The sequence below is a fragment of the Meles meles genome, chromosome 7 (genome assembly GCF_922984935.1).
Source record: "Meles meles chromosome 7, mMelMel3.1 paternal haplotype, whole genome shotgun sequence".
NCBI classification, from domain to species: domain Eukaryota; kingdom Metazoa; phylum Chordata; class Mammalia; order Carnivora; family Mustelidae; genus Meles; species Meles meles.
Genome location: NC_060072.1, coordinates 123,902,008 through 123,923,009, shown reverse-complemented (window position 1 = coordinate 123,923,009; position 21,002 = coordinate 123,902,008). Strand labels below are relative to the sequence as shown.

The 21,002-nt window shown below is 50.9% G+C and overlaps 1 protein-coding gene and 1 long non-coding RNA gene across 10 annotated transcripts in view; one reads left to right on the top strand and one right to left on the bottom strand.

Annotated features, from left to right (window-relative positions):
* Positions 1–15,036, top strand: part of FRMD4A (FERM domain containing 4A) — a 607,066-nt gene extending 592,030 nt beyond the window's left edge. For 6 of the 8 annotated variants that reach the window (XM_046013725.1, XM_046013732.1, XM_046013730.1 and 3 more), the window contains one exon: positions 11,822–15,036. In XM_046013725.1, coding sequence (XP_045869681.1) covers positions 11,822–11,924 — 103 coding nt within the window. In that variant the 3' untranslated portion in view covers positions 11,925–15,036. The remainder of the gene's footprint in view (positions 1–11,821) is intronic. The other 2 variants (XM_046013729.1, XM_046013731.1) reach the window with 1 other exon arrangement.
* LOC123947480 lies at positions 17–20,963 on the bottom strand. Of its 2 annotated transcripts, XR_006819761.1 has the most exons (6): positions 16,942–20,963; positions 15,650–15,799; positions 12,294–12,877; positions 11,220–11,281; positions 9,314–9,431; positions 17–2,128 (listed from the first exon to the last, which is right to left on the bottom strand). It is a non-coding gene; the product is annotated as an uncharacterized LOC123947480 (long non-coding RNA). The 2 variants fall into 2 exon arrangements; XR_006819760.1 differs by having other exon boundaries at positions 15,650–20,963.
* Positions 20,964–21,002: the final 39 nt, after the last annotated feature.

Genomic DNA, 21,002 nt, shown 5'->3' with positions numbered 1-21,002 from the left:
AAAAAGAGAAGGATAGTGGATAAAAAATTGTAAGCTTTTTTTTTCAGCCAAAAATAGAACCCTATGTTCCAGGAACCATGCTTAAGACCAGGAGTTCTAACAGGAGCCACGCAAGGAGAGGGAGGAAGAGCAGGACGTAGGTATTAACTACTCCGAGACTTCAGAGCATTCCAGGCGGAAGCAGGAGGACTCGGGCTTGCGGCAGTAGCTCTTGAATCTGGCTTCCACGGCTTGGGGTGGGTTTGGGGGGGTGGGCGGCATTCCACGGGGAAAAAACACAGATGCAGCAACAGGCAGGGGTGTCTGATGACCAGCGAAGAGCCTCATCTTGTTGTAGAGAGTGAGTGTTGTAGAGACTTCTCCCTAAAAAGTAGGGCAGGACGAGATCCTGAAAAATTAGGAGAGACACGTGGAACAATTTTTATTGAAAGGTTCCTGAGTTGGCAGATGGGAGATTAGGAAAATAGGGGCTTAGCCTTTGAGAGGAAGACAAAAAAAACAGAGGGAATCGGGGAGACTGTATAGGCTTTATCCGGTAATTCATGACTCGGGCAGCATCTCTAGCAGATAGAAAGGAGCTGTTCAAGATGAGACTTCTCTAGGCAGAAGAGAGCATGAACACAGATTTATACTAGGCAAAAAATTGACTGGTTCTTGCAAGGTCATTTTTGATTGGACTCTGGGAGTCCAATGACTCCAGAGTCATTACGGCTCTGGGAGAACTGATAGTAAGTTGAGGTCTCAGTTTGGTGAGGTGGGTCTTAGCATCAGTGACTCCATTTTGGGCTTGTTTTCTTATTTTTAACCATTCCTTCCTTTTAATCACACTCCTAGCCTCACCAAGAGATGTGATCAAAACTTTAGGCATTAGGGTTACTTGTAGCTAACGCTCAGTTCTCACAGGTTTTGCTGAATCTCTGTGTGGTACTCACAGGTCACTAGATCAGGTTCATTCTTTACGTTGGTCATTCCCTTCGTTCTTTTTCTGAAGTTCTGTCTGTAGGGAGATCCTTTGCTGGGTAATGAATGGCTGCAACCATGTGGTTAAAGCTTTTGAGAGCAAAGCGTGTGCGAGTGGGACGACTGTGGTTATCAGAGCAGAGGAACAACCGATCAGGAAGACCCCACCGACGGAGTCCCTTTCGTAAGCCCACTGCCATGTGTGGGGGGTCTTGGGTAACTGAGTCTTCACTTCCCGGGAAGCATCTATCCGAGTTCAGCAAGTGGCACTGTTTGGCCACAGCAGCACCTCAGCTGAGAGACACTCCAGGGCTACTCATCGGAACAGCTCAGGCAGAGAGCCTAGGAATTCGTGAGGCAGGTCTTGTTCTAGAAGCCAATTCTGCAGCATCTGCGAGAGTGAGGGAGAAGTCCCAAAGTGCAGGCTCGCTCGTGCTTACTCCTGTCCAGGAAGGCGGACGATCTGCCCGGGGAGGCAAACTTGGATTCGTGAATGCTTCCTGGTCATTCCTATTTGAGTCTGTGGCTTGGGACTCAGAGGAGGACAGCCACGGAGGCCAGTACAACTCAAGGGTCTATTACCCTTGCCTGGTGTCCATTTCTTTGGACAGAGCCTGGATGCCAAGTTCTCTGGGCCTGGGGTTCATAACCTGGGCCTGTGACATGGTGGAAAGAGGGGCTACGTTGGGCCCAGGGCAACTGAGGCATGGGCAGTCAGGCAGAAGTTTGTGACGGGCAGGACTGCGGGAGCAAGAGCATCGTGGGGGAATCCGGCCGTCTTCCGGAGGCCAGATTACCTCTCCCGTGGCAGTGGCCTGAGATGGGTGCACAATGGCATTACCTCTGCAGGCCAGGGCCAGGAGAAAGGTGGACAAAAGGATCATGCAGACCTTTATGGAGTAAGAATTAGGGTAAGAATGGTCAGAGAGGGAAGGAGGAATTTGCCACACCTTGGGAGGAAGCCCTCAACCTCGATTTGGTACCTCTCTTAACTTGTCAGTTTGAGTCTGGCGTCTCCAGCTTCTGCACTGGGCCAGACAGGAGGTGGAGCCTTCTTCGGTCACAAAATACGCACCAGGTTCAGCACCTTGTAATCGAGCGTGGTGTCAGAGGTCAGGAGTTCTTGGTAGGATTCCTTCCCGAGTCTCAGTTCTGCAAAATCAAGTGGCTGTAAATGACAAAACACGTTTAAAATGCTCAGATCTGACTGGAGTTCATTATAATGAAATTGATAAGGAAATCTGATTAGTTCTGTGATACACAACATTTAAAGATAGTAACTGAAATTATGAATAACATATACCAGGACATATCCGATTTGTAGAAACTTCATACATTTTCAAGAATAACATGGTCTATAAAAAATAACCTAAGAAGGTTTTTCTTACTTATATGACAAAGCTTCCCAGGTAATTTAACATAGCAAATAAACCTAATTAGTGAAACATCTTTTATAAGAGGAGAAACAAATCCTTTGAGATTTTCCAGGGACACCAGAAAGAACACTTACATCTCTAGTTCCTTCAAGATGGAATTTTGTTATCCTGAGGCCAGAATTTTAGAGTAATTATAAGGCTTTTGAGATGATGGTGGGGGGGAGATTTGGGGATTGCTAAAAATGCTAGGTGGGCTTCAAATTGCTTCCCTTTAAAATGGCTGCACTTCTGTTCTTGTAAAGATCTGAGTTGTAAGAAGTCAGGGAAGCGGACTCTGATCAGGATTCCGACCCTTTGCCTCTGCCCCTTTTCCCGGGCACTCCCCTGCAGGGCCCCAAGCATGTGGGGCATAAAGGAGAGCATACAGCCCTGGAACCTGCCAGAATTGAGCAAGGCTCTCCATTCATTTCCATTTTAGTTTCCTGGTGGCTGTTTAATGGACTAACTGGTCACAGGTTACCAGAAAACCCCTCAGAGTCCCGTCAACTATGAGAAGTGGCTGATACTGGCCACCTTTGGGGCCAGTAACGGGGCAGACTTTTGTTGACAGTCATGTGGGCTCTTCAGACTCGAAAGACACTTCAGAGGATGAGCGGACCATGAGTGTTCGGAGGGGAGAGAGAATAAAGGAAAGTAGGAAGAGTCACGTCAATGTTACGGTCTTGGTTTTGGGTACCTCTTCTGTCTTTCACTTTTCGTTATCCTTTTGCAATGACTCTCTTAATGAAGCTACTCTGGAATCGTGAAACCTTTTGGAGGCTTCCGCATGCCCACGAAGATGGGTAACCCATTCTGATGCATTTGGCAAACCTTGCTTTCAGGTTCACTTACATGGATTATCTAACTGGAAGGTTCCCAGTGATGGCGGACAACGCAGTAAGGAGGTCAGCTGAGGCAGGTGCCAGTGACCAGAAATGGGGTTCACTGGGGAGTGGCAGAAGAAGTGCACTTCGAGAAATGCAGGCTGTAGCAAGCTACAGGTGAGCGTTGAGCGCTTGGAGCAGGCTGGATTTGCAAAGCGTGCAAAGAAGGAAAAATCTAGCCAGGAGTCTAAACAAATTCATCGGCTGCAGGACAGGAAGAGATCCTTGGCATAGTTCTCTGGTTAAGCAGTAAGTCTCAGTTTTCTGTAAGTATTTATGGAAAATCAACTTCTGAGTTCTTAAGTTCCATTCTAACTCATGAGGGGACATGAGTGAGATTGTTCATTTCATATCCTCTGGTTTCATTTTAGATTGAAATCCTTTCACATTCCCCACTCTTGCTCAAGATCTTTTGCAGAAACCGTCACTGAACAACCATGTTGTTTAGGCATTGTTTTCCCTCTTTTTTCTTCCATAATCGAAGATGTTCGAAGGAGCACAAGCCCCTTGGAGGGAAGACCATCTTCACGTGTTATGTGCCACAGAGGAGGGAACTGGAAAAGGGATCTCACTGGCCCCATCTGAACAAGTAGCAGGGTCAAAAACCAAACCACGAGTTATTTGCAGGGGACGGGGAAGTTCAGAAAGAGACTAAACAGAATTGGCTTTGGGAGACTGGGTGGTGTCCTCTGCTGATTTCTGGGAAGAGCCAGAATTTGTGTAAGGATAGGTTAATTTTCCTTTATGAGCCTGCACTGATTGTCTCCATTTTGTCCTTGACAGAAGTGACTCCATTTTAGTTTGGTTCTACATTTCCTCTTCAGCCTCGAGTGCCCGTGAGGGGCAGCCATCACGCAATACACCACTGAGTGTCTTTTGCAGGGACTTCACCTTTTGATGATCCGTGTTGTTTCTTTGCTCATACTCGTATCTTTATTCTTTACCATGCCTTCCCTCAGGGTGAGAACAGCTTCGGGAATAGTAGCAAGCAATAGGCCACACCTGAGCAACTTCTGTTGGGTCAAAGTGGACCGTCAAGGCAAGGAGACTTTGTCAAGGGTGTAGATGTCAGAAAGCTGCTTGCCCAAGGCTTTGAAATGCGTTAGGCTCATTATTTTCACAAAGGCTGGACTGGGTAACTCAGTACTTTAAAGAATCACAAAACAAAATGACAAAGAGGATAGAAAGACCCAGCTGTAGTATAGATTTAAACCATAAGCCTAGGCTTGTTGGGAACCAGCTGATAAATCAGAATTCCAAGATGAGTCAAACTGCACTTGTAACCAGTGGCTTGTTCTCAGATGATGTAACTGAACCTTGACTTCCCTGGAAGTGTTAAGCCAAGTCTGCATTTTGACTGATTGTGGCACAGACGGCCAGTACTGCCAAGAAGTAATCGAGGGCTAGCCTGCTGTCAAAGACAATTTAGGCAGAGAGTCTAGGGAGTCTTGCTGGGCAGCGATAGCCTTAGCACCTGAGTTGTCAGTGGTTCGATGGGTTAAAGCAAAGTCTGGGGCCCTAACCTGTTTGCGAAGCCGAGACCAGCCAAAGGAAGCGACTCCTGAATTATGAATGCTTCCGGGTCTCTTCTAACCTGACAATGTAAATTCAGGGGAGCTGACCAATAAGGTGTCTCAGTTTGGCTGCGGACAGTTGGGGTACAGTGACAGAACCAGAGGGAGAGAGCTGCTTCTATGCCAGTCTGGGTGCTCACAGGCCCCAGGAGAAGGATCAGCGCCCCGCCCCGGACAAAGATCAGTGCTGTGGGGCTGAAGCGGCAGTGCTCAGGGAGTCAGCGCCACGTCTGCTCGGCCCAGCCAGGGGTTGGTTAGGTTTTTGGCACTTTCAGGAAGTCCGTCTCCTAGTCCGAAATAGAAATTTGTTCTAAATTCCTTGCCAAAGCAGATGCTGCTGGTGAAAATTCTTTGTGATCAGGGGCAAATCGGATTTGGAAAATCTTAAGAGCCTGGTGATGCCAGTGGACTTATCTAGGGCACAGGGGTATCTGTACCTTGGTCAAGGATGGGTATCACTGGAGAATGGTAACAAGAAGGCGCTGGGAAAGCCTGGCTGCGACGTCTAACTGTAGAAGCTGGCATCAAAGGGAATTCGGATATGGTTTATGAAGGAGAACTGGCTACAGAAAAGCCCAGGGGTGCCCAAAATCATGGACAGATCAGAGTTTGCGAAGGCAGATTCAGCAGTCTGAGAGGTTGTCTCCCTGGGCAGTTGCCTGTGATGGGGAGCATACAGTCTTTCCAAGTCAAGGAGTAACAGAGAAGAGCAGATAGAAAAACATTTATGTGGAAGAGTCTGATTCATTTTCGCCCATCACGATTTTCATAGGGAAGAAGAACGGTGTTTGAGGCCTGGTCCGACATCCGGGCTAGCCCTCTGCTGCTGGCGGATGGAGAGCTTGCAGCTGTTCCTTTCAGGTCCCCTGACTCCTGGACATCAGGACAGATGAGTCCAGGGTTAACCGGGCAGGAACTGGTCAGCAGTACCAGAAAGGTCCTTTCACAATAGGGCAGAGGGAGTCCTTGACTTGATGTCTCTTCCAGTACGAGTACTCTCCAGCATGTGGCTCAGGAAGGTCAGGTGCTGTTCTTGTTCTGGAAAGAGAGAGGAAGTGGCAATATCCTAACAGGTCTGGTTGGGCAATCTGAGGGTCAGAGTACCAGGAAGGAGGCAAATGCGTGCACCCGCCAGTTACTGTTCTGTAAGGAACAAGCTTTTCTAAACGTAAGGACTTGAGCTTCAGAAAGTCCAATGACCGCATCTTGGTCCAGAGAAATTCTAGAGTTGCACAGAAGTTTCCTAATGGGGTTTCAATGATGCCTTTAGTCCTTTCTACTAGTCCTGGAAGATTAAGGAGGGCAGGGCAGCCTCTGAGGCCTAGGAAGGGCTGTGCGTGCTCTGGGATCGGCCGGCCAGCGACATGGCCTCTGAGGTCCCTGTGCAAACCCGTGGCAGCGGCCCAGGTCTAGATGGTGTTCTCAAGTAATCTTGTTGCTACAAAACTGGCAGTGGTTTGTTGACAAGGAAAGCTTCTTTTTAAGCCAATTAATTAACAAGGTTTTACAGATTAATTTTGGCATTATCACCCAGAGGTAGAAAAAACATCACCCAACTACAACATACATCCACAGACATAGAGATCTTACAGCTTTCGTTTTAAAGTGCAGCCAGGAGACCAGTATGAGAACGCAAAACTGACTAGTTTACAAAAGAACAGTTGGAACCAAATCATGTTTCTGAAAGTTGGGATGAATTCAGGTTACCTGCTTAGACGGCTAAAGCATCTGAGGAGAAGGCATTTAAGACTGTCATTCACCTGAACTCCAAATAGCCTTCCCCCTTTTTTTCTCCTTCTGGTAAGAATGACCTCCCTAAAGTTCTCCCGTGAAAGGGATGGCCTACGAGACGAGTTCTGCAAGTAGAACATTCCTGTCGTTCCTGGGAGAAGGGCTTTGTTTCTTAAATTCGTATCAAGCCTCTTGAGACGAACTGGGAAGGTTTGGGGATTGGTCACAATGACAGATGGGATCTGACTTGCTCCTAGAGCTATACTTGTCCTGGTGAAGATGTGATTTGTCCTCAGTCAGGAACCCTCGTTTTTGATTCCTCATGAAACTGGGTTGTGAGACACCCCGGGCTGACCCACCCATCCCACCCCACCTGCAGTTAGAATGGAAACCACGAGATTCCTGTGTTCCAGATTTAGAGCTTAGTCTCTGGCTTGTTCTGGTAAATCCTTCAACAGATGGCAGCAAAATGTTTTTCTTTCCCTCTGAGGACACGGGGAGAAAGCCGCCCATGAGGTTGCTGTCAGGCTCTGGTGATAACTGTCTGCTTCCAACCTGGCCAACTTGTGACCAGAGAGCTTCCTAAAAATCCTTTCAACTCTGTCAGGTTAGAGCCCAAACAGTAACTGCTCCTGGCTAGGACTGAACACCACCATGGACCAAGGCGGCGTCCTCAAGAGAGGGTAGAGAATACCACTCGCCCAGGAGCCAGAGCCGCTCCCAGAGATGACCAAAACAGGCCGAGACACTTCCTGAGGACTGGCGATAAGCGCATGGCGTTCAACCCACATTTCTGCCTGGCCATACATCGGGGGGATGGGAAGGGAATGTGATGGCTGCCAAGCCCAGCTCTCAGGACCCAGGAGACAGGAGGGCAACAGCTGTCCCTGGGAGAGAGAGATTCAGTAACCTGTCAGTTTGGACTTGGAAAGGAAGGAACTCAAAATTTTACCTTCCTCTCTCGAGTGGGCTACAGAGATTTGGGAGAGAGGACTCTGGTAAGGATTCTCACCAGTCGTGGGCTTCTGCTAGTTTTTCCAGGATTCCCATCTGTGGGCTCCAGAGCAAGTGGGGTCTGAAGTACAGAGTGTATCTCATGCACTACCGGAACCTGACAGGGGTGCCCCAGGTTTTGTTTCCGCTGGGCTGTTTCAGGAGTCACTGGTAGCAGTTACAAGAGAATCCCTCGAGGGCCCCGTGTGGGGACCCTCCTCTGACAGCCGTGTCACAGGCTCACGTAGTCTCTTGCGGGCTGAAGACCATTCGGATAAAGGAGTAATACCACGAGCGCTTCGGTGTAAAGGAGGGTACAGGGAAGCAGCAGGAGTTCCAGCAGGCGGACAGTCTTTAGTTTTAGGTACCACCTCTGTCTTGAACTTTTCATTACCCGTTTGCAATGAATCTCTCAGTGAAGCAGTTCCAAATTTTGAAGCCTTCCGGAGGCTTCTGCGTACCAATTAAAACATGGATCCCATTCTGTTTGGGAACCCTTACATTCACATGCATGTCTTAAATGAACGAACTTGTCTCACTGGAACATTCCTCATAGGGATCTCTGGGATTCCAGGTTGTCTTCAGTACTGCTGGTCTGTGTGCATGAGACACCATAACTGTTTTTAGCATGAAACCCTGGGATTTGGTGAGGGGCACCCGTAGAGCCTTGAGAGGACTGGGATCCCATTTTGGGGAGTTTTTCCAAGAGGTCTGACCTAAAACCAGGTGTCCCTCATTGCACGGGATTGTCTGGTGGGTGACAGGTGACCCGGTGTGAAGCCTGCGTGTCCGTAAGCACCTTATCCTTACACAGGAGTCTTACACTTTGCAGAAACGTGGCAAGTGTTCTAGCAATGTCCACGGTCCCAATTCACTGGCTTGAGAACAGGGAGAGATCCTGGGCAGGTGTTGGCTGCTCAGGAGAGAAGTGTCCATCTTCTATAGATCAGGCAGTTACAGGACATCAGTCTCTTGGCGTTTACGATCCGTCCTTCTGAGGGCACGTGCCTGAGCGGCTCCATTTCACATCCTGTGGTCTTGCTCTGGACTGAAATTGCTCCCCGACGGCCAAGGTGATGCTAGTATGTTTTACCAGATGGCACCCAAGCAGCTGCGCCAGCAGGTGGCACATGCCGTTCTCTAGAACCGGAGGACAAGAGCTCTCAGCTGAGCCTTCAGTCTCTCAGAGACCAGTGAACACCCAAGAGGGACGTGCCGCTGGTTGGGGATCTTGGGACCTTTCGCAGTGTACCTTGTCAGGGAAGTTTTCTTGAGGTCGACCTGGTGGCCGTCTAACCCATTCCGTAACCCACTTACCCCAGCACTGGGGGGCAAGCGCCCTAATGGCTTCTCAGCACTTGGCCTGTGCCCACCCCTTTTGCAGCTTTGGCTTCTGAGGTTCTCATGAACATCACATCCGTTATTCCTTCACTTCATGGGCACGTTAACAGACCCATAGTAACCGCAGAGATGATGCCATGGACTGGCCAAAAGGAGGCGTCAGGTGCGCACAACCAGCAGCCCCCAACACATGGGCCCTGGGGACTAACCGAGGACTAGGGATTGAGGTTCCAGGTGCAACCATCGGCCAACTCAAGCCAAGACACCATGCCCTGGCCTGGGACTGCAGGCGAAGCAAGGGCCGAGGACTCCGAGGCACCCGTCAGGCCAGACAATGTTCATCCTAGATCAGGAAGCCACTTCCATGGGGAGCTTAACGCAAAGAGAGCGGAGCTTGGAACCGAGAGGAACTTACCCACGGCCTTCACAAACGGTGACAGAGACACCTCAGGGTTCACAGTCTCTGCTGCCTGTGTTTCTTGCTGTCCCCAAGCCGTGTAAGGTCTCCTTGGGATCCCAGCACTGCCACCAAACTGTTAGAAAACAAAATTCAACTAAGTAAAACTTCAGGATCTTACTGGATTTTAATCAAGTTGTAACCTCAGTTCTTGAGGAACTAAGAACAAGTGTCCCCATTTTACAAATTCAGTGTTTACGGGAATAGTCCCGCAGCTCTGGAAGCAATTCAAACCCCTTCCACTAAGGGTTTTTGTTGTTCTTGTTGTTACAAATTCCAAAAATCCTTCTTGGAGGAGCTTGCCTTCTCTCTCTTTGAGACATGAATGCTCCAGCTGGTCTCCTCCAGGACCTGTCATACAGGCCATTTCTTTGAAGTGCGAACTTCAGGGCAGTCATTCTTACCAGAATGAAAAAAGCGGGGGCACTTAGATGAGTGAAAATCCTAAGTGTCTTCTCCAAGGTGCTTCAGCCGTATGAGCAGGGAGCCTTAATTTATTCTAACTCCCAGAAACAATTTGGATCCAACTGTTGTTTTAGAAATGGATGGGCTTTCCAGTATCGTGCCTGTCTCGTGGTTTAGAGCACAAGGGGAGCCAGACCCAGCTAGTTCTTGTTCATCGCTGCCTCCACTTCCTGCCCCTGCTAACTAGTGTCAGGAGGACACTTTGACGTCCGTGACCCCGGGTAGAGGATTCTAACAGGCCCACCTGGGTCACTGGTTCACCTGGGGGAAGGGGAAGGGCAGCATCAGGACCACAAGGAGTTAGGGAGGGACCAGCCCCGAGAGTACAACATAGGTCCCCCCAGTGGATCCAACCACCTCCTGCCAGAAAAACTTTCTCAGTCCTCAGGCGCATGACAAAAGGCACTCCTGCCAGGGTGGAGAGGGAGCTTCCAGGGTCCCGCACCGCTCACATGCCGTAACAGGTGCACGTGGCCAGCACCAGGAGGAAGGGCCCGTATGTCACTTTGCTTCTGAAAGTGGCCTTCATCCCACTGGGTCAGGAGTTCTAGCCCAGGGCTCTCAGTAAAGGCCCCTGGATGCCACCGATGTGTTGGGTTTTCCAACTTTTATGGGTCTTTAAAAGCCAGATGAGAAACATTTACAAAACCACAACACCTTCATCCCTTCGTTCCTAGCTAGGCCAGCCAGTCAGAGAGAGAGAGATGGGCCCAACAGCTGCTCTCGCTCACCAATTGGCTCGTGGGGCTGGGGGAAGGTGCTCGCTCATCTGGCTGCACAGTGTGGGGTTCGGGTTGCTTTCCTGCCACCCCAAGTCCTAGCGCCAAGGGCGGGGAGAACCAGGTCTCTTCTGACACATACGCAGCAGCCCTGGGGTGTTCCAGAGCAGCAGCTCTACCCCGAAACGACATATGCTCTGGGGCCTAGACACACCTACTGCCCTGGAATCACAGACCGATGTTACTCACAGGACATGTTGCTTCATTACCTGGAGGCTCCAGGCCCCCAGTTTCGTCGCTGTGGGACTCGGTACAAATCGACACTCAGAGGACAGGAGGAGCCATGCTAGGAACAAAGGCAACAGCACCCGAGGGGCACCAGGCCCAACATGCAGTGCGTGAATAGAGCCCAGATTTGAGCCGGCCAGCGGTAGGGCTGTGGCCAGGCCTTCACCTACCCAGGCCGCAGGGGCTGCTCCAGGCCCTTAGCCCGCCTCCAGACACCAACCGGGCAAATGCCACCCCCCTCCTGGGTCCGTGGAGGTGAAGTCTGACCTCTACTCTTGTCCCAAAAGAGCCAGTTTGGGATCAGAAAGGGGCAGTTTCCTAGTCCTGAATACTGGCCTTGGCGTGTCTGTCGTTACCTCCTCACCTCTCCCAGCCTCCATGGTGATGCGTACCTTGAGGACTTGAAAAAGTCTCTTTTTTCATTCTAGTGTCCAGTGCATTTTCTATATAGTTTCTGTAATCAGATAACAGTGGGTATAATTTAAAATAAATAGCACGGATTCAGAAGTTTTTTAAACTCCCTTCAAAATATCTGAACTCTGAACGTGCTCTGGACGTGCTTCTAGAACCACATACAAATGCAGGGAAAGCTGGTGGTGCCTGAGGTCCCCCGGTGGGCAACCCAAGCATCTGCTCTCTAAAGAGGACTCTAGGCATCCCGGAGGTCTGCAGGCTCCTGAGGCGCGGGCGCAGATCGCCCTGCACGCAGAGGGCAGGGCCCAGACCGGAGGGCTTCCTAGAGTTCTCGAGCCCCCGTCTCCCTCTCCCCCTCCACGGGCATCCCTGATGCAGGGCTCTTGAACGTGGATTTCTTTTTTCTTGCCTGTGAGCAGCTTCCCCCTGCCGGGCCCTGACTCAGGCCGACCTCCCCACAACCCAGGGAGACCCCCCGCCGTAGCAGACCCCCTGTGAAGGCGCACGGACTTGTGCTCGCGGCAGAGGAAGGCCGCTCTGGTCCACTAACCTGCTCCTCTCCTCCTCGCCTTCCCTGCAGGAGCTACACCGACAGCTGTTTCCTGGATTCCTCCCTCTATCCAGAACTAGCCGACGTCCAGTGGTACGGGCAGGAGAAAGCCAAGCCCGGGACCCTCGTGTGAGCCAGCCGGCCGCAATCTGACCGCCTCAACGCCATTCAGAGATCACCTCACTGCCTCTCATTTGCCTTACCCAGACGCACTGTCACCCTGCACCAGCTTCGGCCCTCAGCACTTTTTTTTTCCTCCCGTCTCCGCATCCCTTTCACCCTTAAAACCCTGACTGAGGAGACATTCTGGAAGGTTCCGGTCCCACTGTGTGTCCCCTGGTGCTCTCGCCCACAGAGAGCCAGGCACCAATCCTCAATGGCACCTTGGTGGCTTCCCCCCACCCCGGGGCCGTGACAGCCCCCAGGCTAGAAACCTTCAGGGAAGGTAGCAGACATCCAATTCCTGTGGACAAGTGGCAGGAGAACAGGAAAGGGGACTTACATACAGGGTGATCCTGAAGGACTGTTCCGCTGTGGTCAGCCTGCCACCCGCAGGCCCACCAGGCGCTCGGTGAGGAGGACACCTCGCATGCGCGGGGACTGCTCAGTTGACACTTGAAATGTTCCCTGGGGAGTCGCTGTTGGGGGAGGGGAAGGAGAATGAACAGGAAGCTTCGTGTGTCAGAGATGCATCCGAGGATCGCAATCAGTTCTATGCTGCCAAAGATTAAAAAAAATTAAAAATAAACAAAAAAATATGAGGGGCCAAGAGGAAGACATTCTTTCTGCAGTGAAATCTTTTAAATTCTCAACTGCTACTACTCATCACAAGTGAAAAGTCAACCATTTGTAAATTGTTTCCCTTTCTCTATCCCTCGCCCTTAATGTCCCACCTTCTCTCTCCGGCCAGAGCCTGGAAAACTCACCCGGTATGATCAAGTCGAGGGAGCCAGAGTGGCGCTGCAGCCTCGGGTCCTCAGGGGTGTGCCCACGGAGGCCAGGCCCATAGGCGCGGAGCGGGTGCAGCCCGGGCTGCGTGGGGGTCCGGGCCCAGCCTGCTGCGCCGAGCTGCGTTCCTGGTGGGATCTGTAGGAAGCGGAAGGTGGGGATGGCCAAGAGCGCTTCTCTCTCATTAAAACAAGCAGTAAAAGCGTGTCCTATTGTTTTGCACAAGGTGTTTGATTTTACTTTTTATGGGAAACCAAGGGAAAAAGCACATCACGATCCATTCGAGTATTTAACCATTGTGGCTCATTTTATACTTGTTAGCACTTGTGTGACAAAGAGCTCAGACCCGACTTCTCTCGGTACCCGGTTACCCATGTGTCACTTACTCCGACAACCCAACTCTGCCCTTAGGTAGGAAGAGTTCACTCCCGTGTCTACTAGCAGGCGGAGCGGGGCTGAAGAGCACGCCAGCTCCCCAGGGTCCGGGGGCCTCCGGCCTTGTCAGCGACCCTGACCGACCACAGTGGCCTGCAGAAACCCAGAGGGGAAGAAAGAGCTGCATGTTTACATGTGTTTTGAGCTATGCTTAAGACACAACTGGAAAGCCATCTATCTTCAAAGGCCTCAAAAATACTTTTCTAATCCATAACAAGCGCACACTCTTAGTTGGGTTATTCAAAATGGCACAAACACGGTCTCCACGGAGGTGGTACGCTGTGCTTATGGGCGCAAGTGGGGGGCGGGGGGAGGGATGGTTTTTCTCACTTATAACGACTTCCTATTGGAAAAGCATTTGACAGCCAGGGACAGGAGCAGGGGTGGGGTAGTTTTGTGGGAAAGCAAAACCACAGTTAGCTTTAGAATAAAAAGAAAAACATTTTTTTATGTATGTGTAATCCGAGAAGCACGAGACTACCAGACCAGGAGGGACGATGGACCCTAAAAAGTCCGTTTAACATGGCTCCCTCCACTGCAGCGTGGAAAGCTCTGTGGGCGCACAGCACACTGGGACCACTCCGGACAATTCAGGGCCTGTTTCCCTAGCCCTGCGGGCGCCGGATTGGTGACACAGCTTAGGGAAGGGACGAATATTCACACAACAGGTGGGTAAACCCTGTGGGATCAGCAAAACTGGTTCTAATGTTATTAACGGATTCTGGGGACGGAGGGGGCGGTATTTTTGTTGCTCATACTTTGACGATCAGAGCTACGGCCAACAGGTTTCTTCCTTCCCCATTCAGAACACTATACACTGGGCCATTTTTCTTTCACCCCAGAAACACATTGGCTACTCAGACTGAACTGTGTGCAACGGGAAAAGTCCAGAAAACAGGAGGTGATGAGGTCACGTGGCTGCAGGTTACACAGCATGTCCCATAGTTTCAAATCCGGCCTGCAGTCCCTCAGATCGCGCTTTTAGGCCAGCTGGGTGACAGGGATGAGAGATGAAAATTCTCAACGCTTGGGTTTCAAATTCAGGAGGCAGAAAGGAATGGAGAGGGAGGAAAATTATAGTTCAAACGCCATGAGAGTCTGGTAGGAAAGACAGAGATGACGTAAAACAGGTTTTACTGTTGAGCTGCGTTCAGTTACTACAAAATGTACATAATGTTAGTCCTTTGAGAGCCACGGGATCACTGATCAGTGTGGTGGGGAACGGGAGTTAGTGCAAACAAGCACTTACGAGCTTTTCACAGAGCCGTCTTTCTTTAAAACAAAGTAAGATGGAATCTGAAGCCCCTGGTCTGATATAAAGGCCCGACTGGATTCTTTGGATATGTGTAAGAAGTTGCCTGTTTAGCCTGAAGACTGGTAGGAACACCTACATCAGACTTTGTTGTAAGACAGGTGGATTTTTTTTTATTTTATTATATGCAGGTGAGTGTTGAAACTGTTAAAATCCCGATTTGTTTTCATTCAGTGTTAGTTCTAAATAGAGCAGACCCCCTCCAGGTGCTATCAGATGACCAGTTACTGCTTAGTTAACTAGGTGTAAAGTTTTACATACACATTCATGTCAATAGTTTATTACACGTCGTGTAAAATGGACTCTAGTTTAATAACGGGGAGAAAGGGTTAGGTTGCTCCTGAAACTGACTGTAGAGCATGGAAAATGATTTTACTGGATTCTGTTCAACTGTAATCAATGAAAAGGATGTATGTTGTAGACAAAGTTGCAGAATTAAAAAAGAAATCTGCTTTTAATTTATTCTTTTTGTATTAAGAATTTGTATAGTACCTTTACATTTTGCAAAACAGTGTTGTCAACACTTATTAAAGCATTTTCAAAATGAAAAGATGTCAGCTGCTTCTTGGAGATTTTGTTTCTAGATGACCCACAATCTGGAAATCTCTAATTCGGGTGCCTGCAGCCTCGCTGGACTCCTTTTTTAAAGTCAATCGAAAGCTCATCTCCTTTCTGGCTTGTTAGATACAGATGAGCTCAGTTTGTGGGGTCAAGTCTAGTTCTTCCTTACTCTAACGGGTTAAGTAGACAGAGATAATCCGTTCTCAACTGTGTGTTCTCCCGCCACAAAAAAAGGATCTGAGGTTACAGGTCGGTCTTTGTCGGACACTGTTGGTTACAACTAGTTACCGGTCTGCAGGTCATGCCAGGTTTGGGTCCTGTTCGCACAGAACTGTATGTGGTGGGGGAGAGAGGGAACGTGGGCTTCGGAGGCCGTCCTTGGGCTCTCCACCCCTGTGGGGTCCCCAGGGCCGTGCAGGAAGCCAAGGGCCCATCAGGGAGGCAGAGGGATACTCAGGCTCCTCACCAGCCCTGTGCCAACCTACCGTCAAACCCACCCCCCACCACTGGAGTCACATCACCAGTGCAGCAGCCTGCGGGGCCCACGGGCACCAGAAGCACTCCCACCCCGCCACTTAACGATAAGACGGTGACCTGCTCACCTTCGTAAGGATGGTGCTGCGGTTGCGTCCCCAGTCCCCTGGGCCAACACGCATGTCTTCGCCAGGAGGAGCCCAGACGTCTGGAAGCCAAGAGCATCCTCCAGATGGAAAGCCCTTGCTGGAGCACTTGCAGCCAGAGCAAGCTAAACCCTGCCAAAAATGAAAACCATCCACAGAGAATGCGAAGCATGTGGGACTCGAGCTCATTAGGGCATTTACACTTCTGAGCCTTCCCCTGAGAAAGCGGGGGTGGGGGGGGGGGCTCTGTATCTCAAGACTCAGCACTCACGTCAAACAGACAGAGATCTTCTGTAAATTTCTTCCCTTTAAACATGTCACAGCTCGGGAGACAAATCCGCTACCTCCTGAAGCTGTGATGAGCCCCAAAGGCAAGCGGCAGGAAGACCGTGCTTTTGCACTTCCTCCACCTTCTACACAACACACACACACACAAAACCACCCCACCCCCGGCCCCATACTAACAAAGTGCTCACAAAGCACTTCTACACAGCTGTTATTCTGGTTTTCAGAGAACACAAACACCTAAAAATCCCAGTAGAAGGCATTAAAATAGCCCAGGCCTTTGGCTCCTCTCCCCTGAACACCAGTTCAGAAGAGCCCATCCGTAACCTCCTCCCCAAAGCGGGCGTCCGAGAAGCCCCGGCGGGGGCGGGCACACAGTGCCACGCTGCATGTCTGGGCAGGGGGAGTCCGGTCTCCAAAAGCGTACACTCGCACAGGTTAGACGCAGACCCACCACCGCAACAGAAAAGCAAATTAAGTCACCAACGTTAAAGGGAAGGAAAAGAGTCAAAGGGGTCCGAAGGGGAAGAAATCCCCGAGTGTCTACACGGGATTTCACTGCTAACCTGGTCGGAGGAGCCGGCTGCTGCGAGTCACAGCCGCAGAGAGGGCAAGAACCTGCTACACCCTCTTTGTCTTGCACCAAGGCCCCCCGCCGCACCCAGGCACAGCCACTGCCCCCTCACACAGGGGCGGCGGGGCCTGCAGTGCGGGAGTCTAAACAGCGAGCGGACTCACAGAGCCCGTACGTTTACAACTGTACAAGAGTTCTTAGCAGAAACCCATTCTTCTCCCTGTAAACTGCTATCCCTACACACCAGTAGGTTCCTTCTGTTCTTCATTCATTCCTCCATTTTCTGTCACACCTACTCCTTGTGTGTTTTGATCTACCACCGCGCCCTCCAAAGCCACTGCTGCCAAGGTCAAGGAGGAATCGCACAGCGCCACAGACAATGGTTAAGTCTCTGTTCTCAGCTCATGTGACTTACCAGCAACAGGAAAGAGCGGATCCCCTGGCGTCCTTCACCGCAAGGTCAGGATGTGATACCCTCTTGGGTCCTCCTGCTCTCGACGGGCAGGGCTCCTCTTTCCAGCCTCCCTGACAGTTGTCATCTGGTGTCCTGGCATTGGTGTGTCCCACCCAGCTCTACTCTCGGGCTCCTCCCCTCCACCAGCCACCACGCTTCTGGTAGCTCTCCCCTGGCCTCGCGGTTTTCGGTGTCATCTCGGGGCTGACAACACCTGTACCGCTCGGCGGTCGGACGCACTCACATGGCCAGAGACGAGTTCTGAGCCTTCCCTCCCAATCTGCTCCCTCACCACCTCGTGCAGCTCGGGCATCTCCAGCCATCCAGGGTCAGGCCAGAAAGCCCGGATCACCCGACCATCTTGCCCGCACCACTGATGACTGTCCAGTCACTCTCTCTCTCTCACACATCCGCAGCAAACCGAGACGAGACTTCCGGGAGCTCAGGAGTGCAGGGAGGGAGAAATGAAATCAGTTCTAGAACATTACCAGGGGCTAAGAAAGCAGATTTTACTTAGGACGGGGGGAAGAACAGCTTTTCCTCCCAGTGAAGTCAGGCCAGTTGCCGACGAGTGTGGAGGCAGACAAAGCATTGAAGGTCCCCTCCACAGTCAGCCCAACACAAGCCAAGCCAGGGGAGGCCGCAGCTAAGCATGAGGGGAAGAGACAGCGGGGCCGGGTCTGCAGAGAGCAGTCCACTGAGGAGAGCCCCCGAGAGGAGAGAAGATGGAAGAATGTCTCCAGGTATCACCTGGGGTCCAGGGGACACCGGACACTTGGTCAATCCCCTCCAGCTTCTCTGGAGGTCACTGATGGGACGACACAGCTTGGTGTTTGTAGCACCGTGTGACAGGACAGAAGAGCAAGGCAACAGAAGGCCCCCAGGAGAGTGACAATGACAATGGGATCCACAGGGAAAGGCAGAGCCAAGACGGTCCTGAGAAAGTCTAAGTCACCGCAGGAATGGAAGGATGCCTTGAAGAGGCCGCAGAAGAGCAGAGTGGGGGGCAAGGAGAGAGGCAGCAAGGACAGGACCTCAGGACCAAAGAGCAGGGTCAATACAGGTGTCCCCACGACCTCAGCCCCTGGGAGTGAATCCTATCACCTAGGAGGAAAGTCTTGATGCTACGGTGATGCACGCTAGCAGGGAAACCTCTCAGAGCTTGGGGGTGCCAGGAAGAGGACCCAGGGCCCCCTCCCCTTTGTGCAGGCGCTGTCCATCTGATTGCCTTTTGGATCAGGAGTCCGAGACCCAGCCATGACCTTAACAGAGAGGATTTCCCAAGAAGGGCCAGACTGTCATCCAGACGGTGAAGAGGGGACAGCACAATGGGACACTAGATTGCAAAGAGGACCCCAGGGATGCAGCCCCCGCTCAGGGCAGGGAAACCAAGGTGAGGGACTGTGAACACCTAGAAGTGCGAGGAGGTGCCCCGTGGAGCTGGAAGGCAACTCCGTGAGGAGCAGGCTGAGGGGAGCCGCTCGGCTCGGCAGCTGGCCGCCCGGGGCCCCAGCAAGTCGGCAGGACCCGCAGAGCTGGGTTTGGGGCCCCAGGAGAGGCAGCCCCGCCAACAGGGCTGTGACCTCTTAGCGGCGGAACGGAGCACCCTCTCCAAGTATGGAAAACCGCCTGCGGGAAGCAGCTCCCTGTCCGTACCCGACGGCTGGGCCAGGCTGGAGAGCCACAGCCGCACCATCGCTGTGAGGGAAGGAAAAAGCCAACAGAGAGGAGCTACCCATCTGTCGTGTGCCCGCCGTCGGCCGAACCTAACGGGAAGCCAGCCACCCAAGGAGAAAGGCGGCTCGCTGTTTCATGTCGTAGCTGCAGCAGAAGGTGTGGTAAGAGTGGGGAGAGAGGCCTGGCCCTCATGCCCCACGCTGTCCCCGTTGGCTCAGGTCGGCAGGCCCAGGGCACCCCGTCAACGCAGGGACCCCAAGGCTCTGCCATCAGAGACACTGCTCCCGCCACATTAAGAGCAAGCCAATCTTCAATTTTTAGATTGCAAGAAATGTTATCAAGGACAAAGACATCAATATCTTTTGGGCCCATGGAATGTAAAGTGAGTCATGGTCTCAGAAGAAGAGCAAGTCAAAGCCTATTTTCCCCAAAATAACGAAGTCACAATCGTCTATTTTCTCAAGTGTGTCTCACATCCATAAGAAGTATTTAGGAGTCTGTCCTCTCCAAGTCATTTCTTATTCTAATGAAGCTCTGGGGAAAACCCAAGAGAGGGACAAGAGCTGGACGCTTCGTCAAATGAGCTGGGTGACGGAAATGTCACGACCGGCCAGAAGCACTCCTCTGGAGCTCGAACACATGGTTGTCTCTGAACTGCCTTTAACATGAGCCTGATGAAGGACTCTTCTGCAGCTGGTGGCCTGGTGCCGGCACCCAGTGCGCTCACTCAGATGAACAGTGACACCTATTTCTACTTTAGCAGGATGCGGCCAAGTCCCATTTTAGTCCAGCTGCGGTCACCATCACACACCTGCCACAAGTCTCAGTGATGTTGAAAGCCATGAAATATCTGAGTAACATACACATTGCTTAGGGATTGAATCCATATACGGGAACACACAGTCCTGGGAAATGACCCCGTACTAGTCTCGTAAAACAAGAGGCCCAGAGGAACGCAGCTGTTATGGCTAATTTCATGTGCCAACACGACTGAAGTATAGCAAAAACTAAAAAAAAACCCCAAAACCATGATTTCCTCTCTCTCAAATCCTATACACCGATACGATGACATTAATCAAGAGAAAAAGTTCCTGTTAAGACTAACACGTGATTTGACTATTGCACAACCTGGCACAGGTAGTAACGATTATGTCAGTATTTGAGCTGGTTACAAGGTTATTTCCACTTGGCATAAAGAGGAACCTCGCAGAGACACAAGCCACAGAGTAGGAGAAGTATTTGCAATAAATGCGTCCAACAAAGGACTCCTACCCAGAACAAAAAACTACAATCACTAAGAAAACAGCAGGCAGTCAAACAGAAGACATGGGCAAAAATAAAATTCTGAACGGGAATTGCACAAAACAGAACATCCAAATGGCCAGCACGGAAGGCGCTCACCTGTACGTGTCAGCCAGGAAATGCAAATTCAAGCTACGGCATAATACCATGTTAACCCACCAGAAGGGTTAAAATGAAAATGACAGAGACTGTATCATGCGTGGCTGGGAAGTGGAGGAGCTGGACCTCTCAAATCCTGCCTGGGGGAGTGTCCACTATATAAACCCTTTGGGAAATTCCTGGACAGTATCTTAATATCGTTGAGTACGTATATACCCCATGTCCCAGAGATTTCACACCGTGGCGTGTACCCTCCGGAGAGTTGTATCCACCAAAGAACATATCCACCAGTGTTCATACACAGATTGGAACCAACCCAGAAGTCTACCGACGGTCAAACAGATAAATGGTGGGATGTGGCAATGAGAATGAACCAACCACAACCACACGTGAGGAAGAGAATCAGAAACCGGAAAAAAGCAAACATGAAACAAATCAACCACACTGAGTCCACTTACAAATGAGCAGATGAAAAAATCAGGCAAACTTATTAGTTTTGGGGGTGAAGGAATGTTCTGAACTTAGATCATAGCGATGGCAGCACAACTCTGATGTTCTAAATCCACTACGTACTTTTAATAGATGAACCACAGGACGTGTACATCATGGAGCAGTAATGGTGTGGGCCATTAGGACCAAGGCCGTGACCAGAAGGGGCACAAAGAGACTTCTGGGGCATTAATAACATTATCTGACTCGGGTGCTAGAGACTTTAGGAAATGTTCACTTTGAAAAATATATCAGGACATGGTGCTCTTCTGATTTGTCCTTTTTTGTGTGTTACACAGTTGCTTAAAAATTTACATTAAAAGGAATGCAGGGGTGCCTGGGTGGCTCAGTGGGTTAAGCCTCCACCTTCAGCTCAGGTCATGGTCTCAGGGTCCTGGGATCAAGCCCCACATCAGGCTTTCTGCTCAGCAGGGAGCCTGCTTCCCCCCCACCCC